The 1,634-nt window shown below is 34.5% G+C and overlaps 1 protein-coding gene across 1 annotated transcript in view; it reads right to left on the bottom strand.

The window, feature by feature from the left end:
* LOC104169087 (kinesin-like protein KIF1B) overlaps window positions 1–1,634 on the bottom strand; it is a gene marked incomplete at both ends in the record, with an annotated part of 48,285 nt that overhangs the window by 43,767 nt on the left and 2,884 nt on the right. Inside the window, one exon of the mRNA XM_009709900.1 lies at window positions 694–759. Coding sequence (XP_009708202.1) covers window positions 694–759 — 66 coding nt within the window. The remainder of the gene's footprint in view (window positions 1–693; window positions 760–1,634) is intronic.

Raw genomic sequence — 1,634 nt, 5'->3', positions numbered from 1 at the left:
AGGGAAAAAAACAGTAAAAGAAAGAAAATACTGCTTCTGCAAAGCGGCTGCTTTTATTTTTATTTTGGAGCTGAGCAGGAGACAAGACAGAAAAACAAATGGTCTAGTAGGATAGCATATGAAAGCCACTTTCTAAACACAAACCAACCTAAGTAAGGATAACAATTTAAAAAAATTAAGTAGACAGACTTCTTACGCGTGCACAGCTTAAGTATTTTCTGTAAAGCAATCTTACTAACAGATGTCAGGTAAGACTGCTTGACTAAGCTATTCTAGACAAGTCCTGTAGAGAAATAGGGTACAAATTACAACTATAGTAATTGACAAGAAACACACAGTCTTCCATAGTCTTCCATCCAGCAGTCAAAAAAAAAAAAATAAATCTGTAAATGCATCTTTAGGTTTTTCAGTCCATCATTTCTTTCAGAATTGCTACATCGGTAAAAAGTATACTAATTTTCTGACAGAGAAAAAAAATGTCCCAGAAAGGCTGTATTTACATTTGCCTCAAACAACAAACAGAGAAAAAACACAAAGCTTTTAAAAAAAACAAACAAAAAAACCCAAACACCACAAAACACACAAACAAAAAACCCCCAAAATCAGCACCTTCATGCGACATCAGTAGCTTAGCACCTCAACTCAGTTTGATGTCCAGCACTCAGATATTCTTTGGTCCCTCACCATACTCACCTCTACAGAATATGACATTTCTTCATTGCTGTTGTCATTGATTTTCTCAAACAGTTCTTCACACAGCTGGAAAGAGATTAAACCCGAGTCAGAAATTAGTCTTCCCTGAGTAGTAACAAGTAACTACTATGACATGCCAATAAACTGGCTTTAGAGTGAAGGCAGGAGAAGAAAAAGAACCTATCAAATCAACCACATACAGCCTCACTGGGAAGATATTTAATCTCAATTCTACATCACTATCATTCAACCTTATTTTATATAGCACGTCAACAATCGTTCTAGGTTTAACCAATATTATTATTCTGTACTATGAAATTAGAAAAAGCCTGTAACTAAAATTAGCAGTATTAATTTTAGAAAGAATTACTGATATCCTTCATCCTTTCCGAGCCTCATAAAAACAATATTCTATTTATTTGGTGTGCTGAAGTTCCAGGATTCAGATTTAAATCAACAGGCATAAATTATTTTAAAATTTGTTAACTGTATTTTCCTATGAAGGATACTTTAACTATCAGTGGTGTACTGCTTCAAGAGTGCTTGCCTACAAGTAACTGAAATGAGAGACCTAAAATTAATATAATAAAGGAAGAAGGAATGAACAGTGGACAAGCCACGGATATGTAACCGGACATTAAAAAGCATGGGTACAGACAGGAATAAGAGTAGAAAGAGGTTTCTGGAACAGGTATCTACAAGCCACTATATGAAAAGTAAACGGATTATGAAGAATACAGGCAATTTTGAAAGCATACACTCTGAAGTATTCAGTCAACACATGCTTAAAGTATCATGCTCAGTTGCCCTAAATATTTTTTCCCAATGTTTTGATACACTTCTTTCTTACCAAGATACATTATTCAGTTTTTAGCCGTGGGAAACTTGTTTCCACAAAAAGTTTCTGGCATGTTCATCAGTAATACCACCTTTTGAATTCC

The sequence above is a fragment of the Cariama cristata genome, unplaced genomic scaffold, assembly GCF_000690535.1.
Source record: "Cariama cristata isolate BGI_N322 unplaced genomic scaffold, ASM69053v1 scaffold18331, whole genome shotgun sequence".
Classification (NCBI taxonomy): domain Eukaryota; kingdom Metazoa; phylum Chordata; class Aves; order Cariamiformes; family Cariamidae; genus Cariama; species Cariama cristata.
The sequence above is the reverse complement of the archived record's forward strand: the minus strand, read 5'-3'. Positions and strand labels throughout refer to the sequence as shown.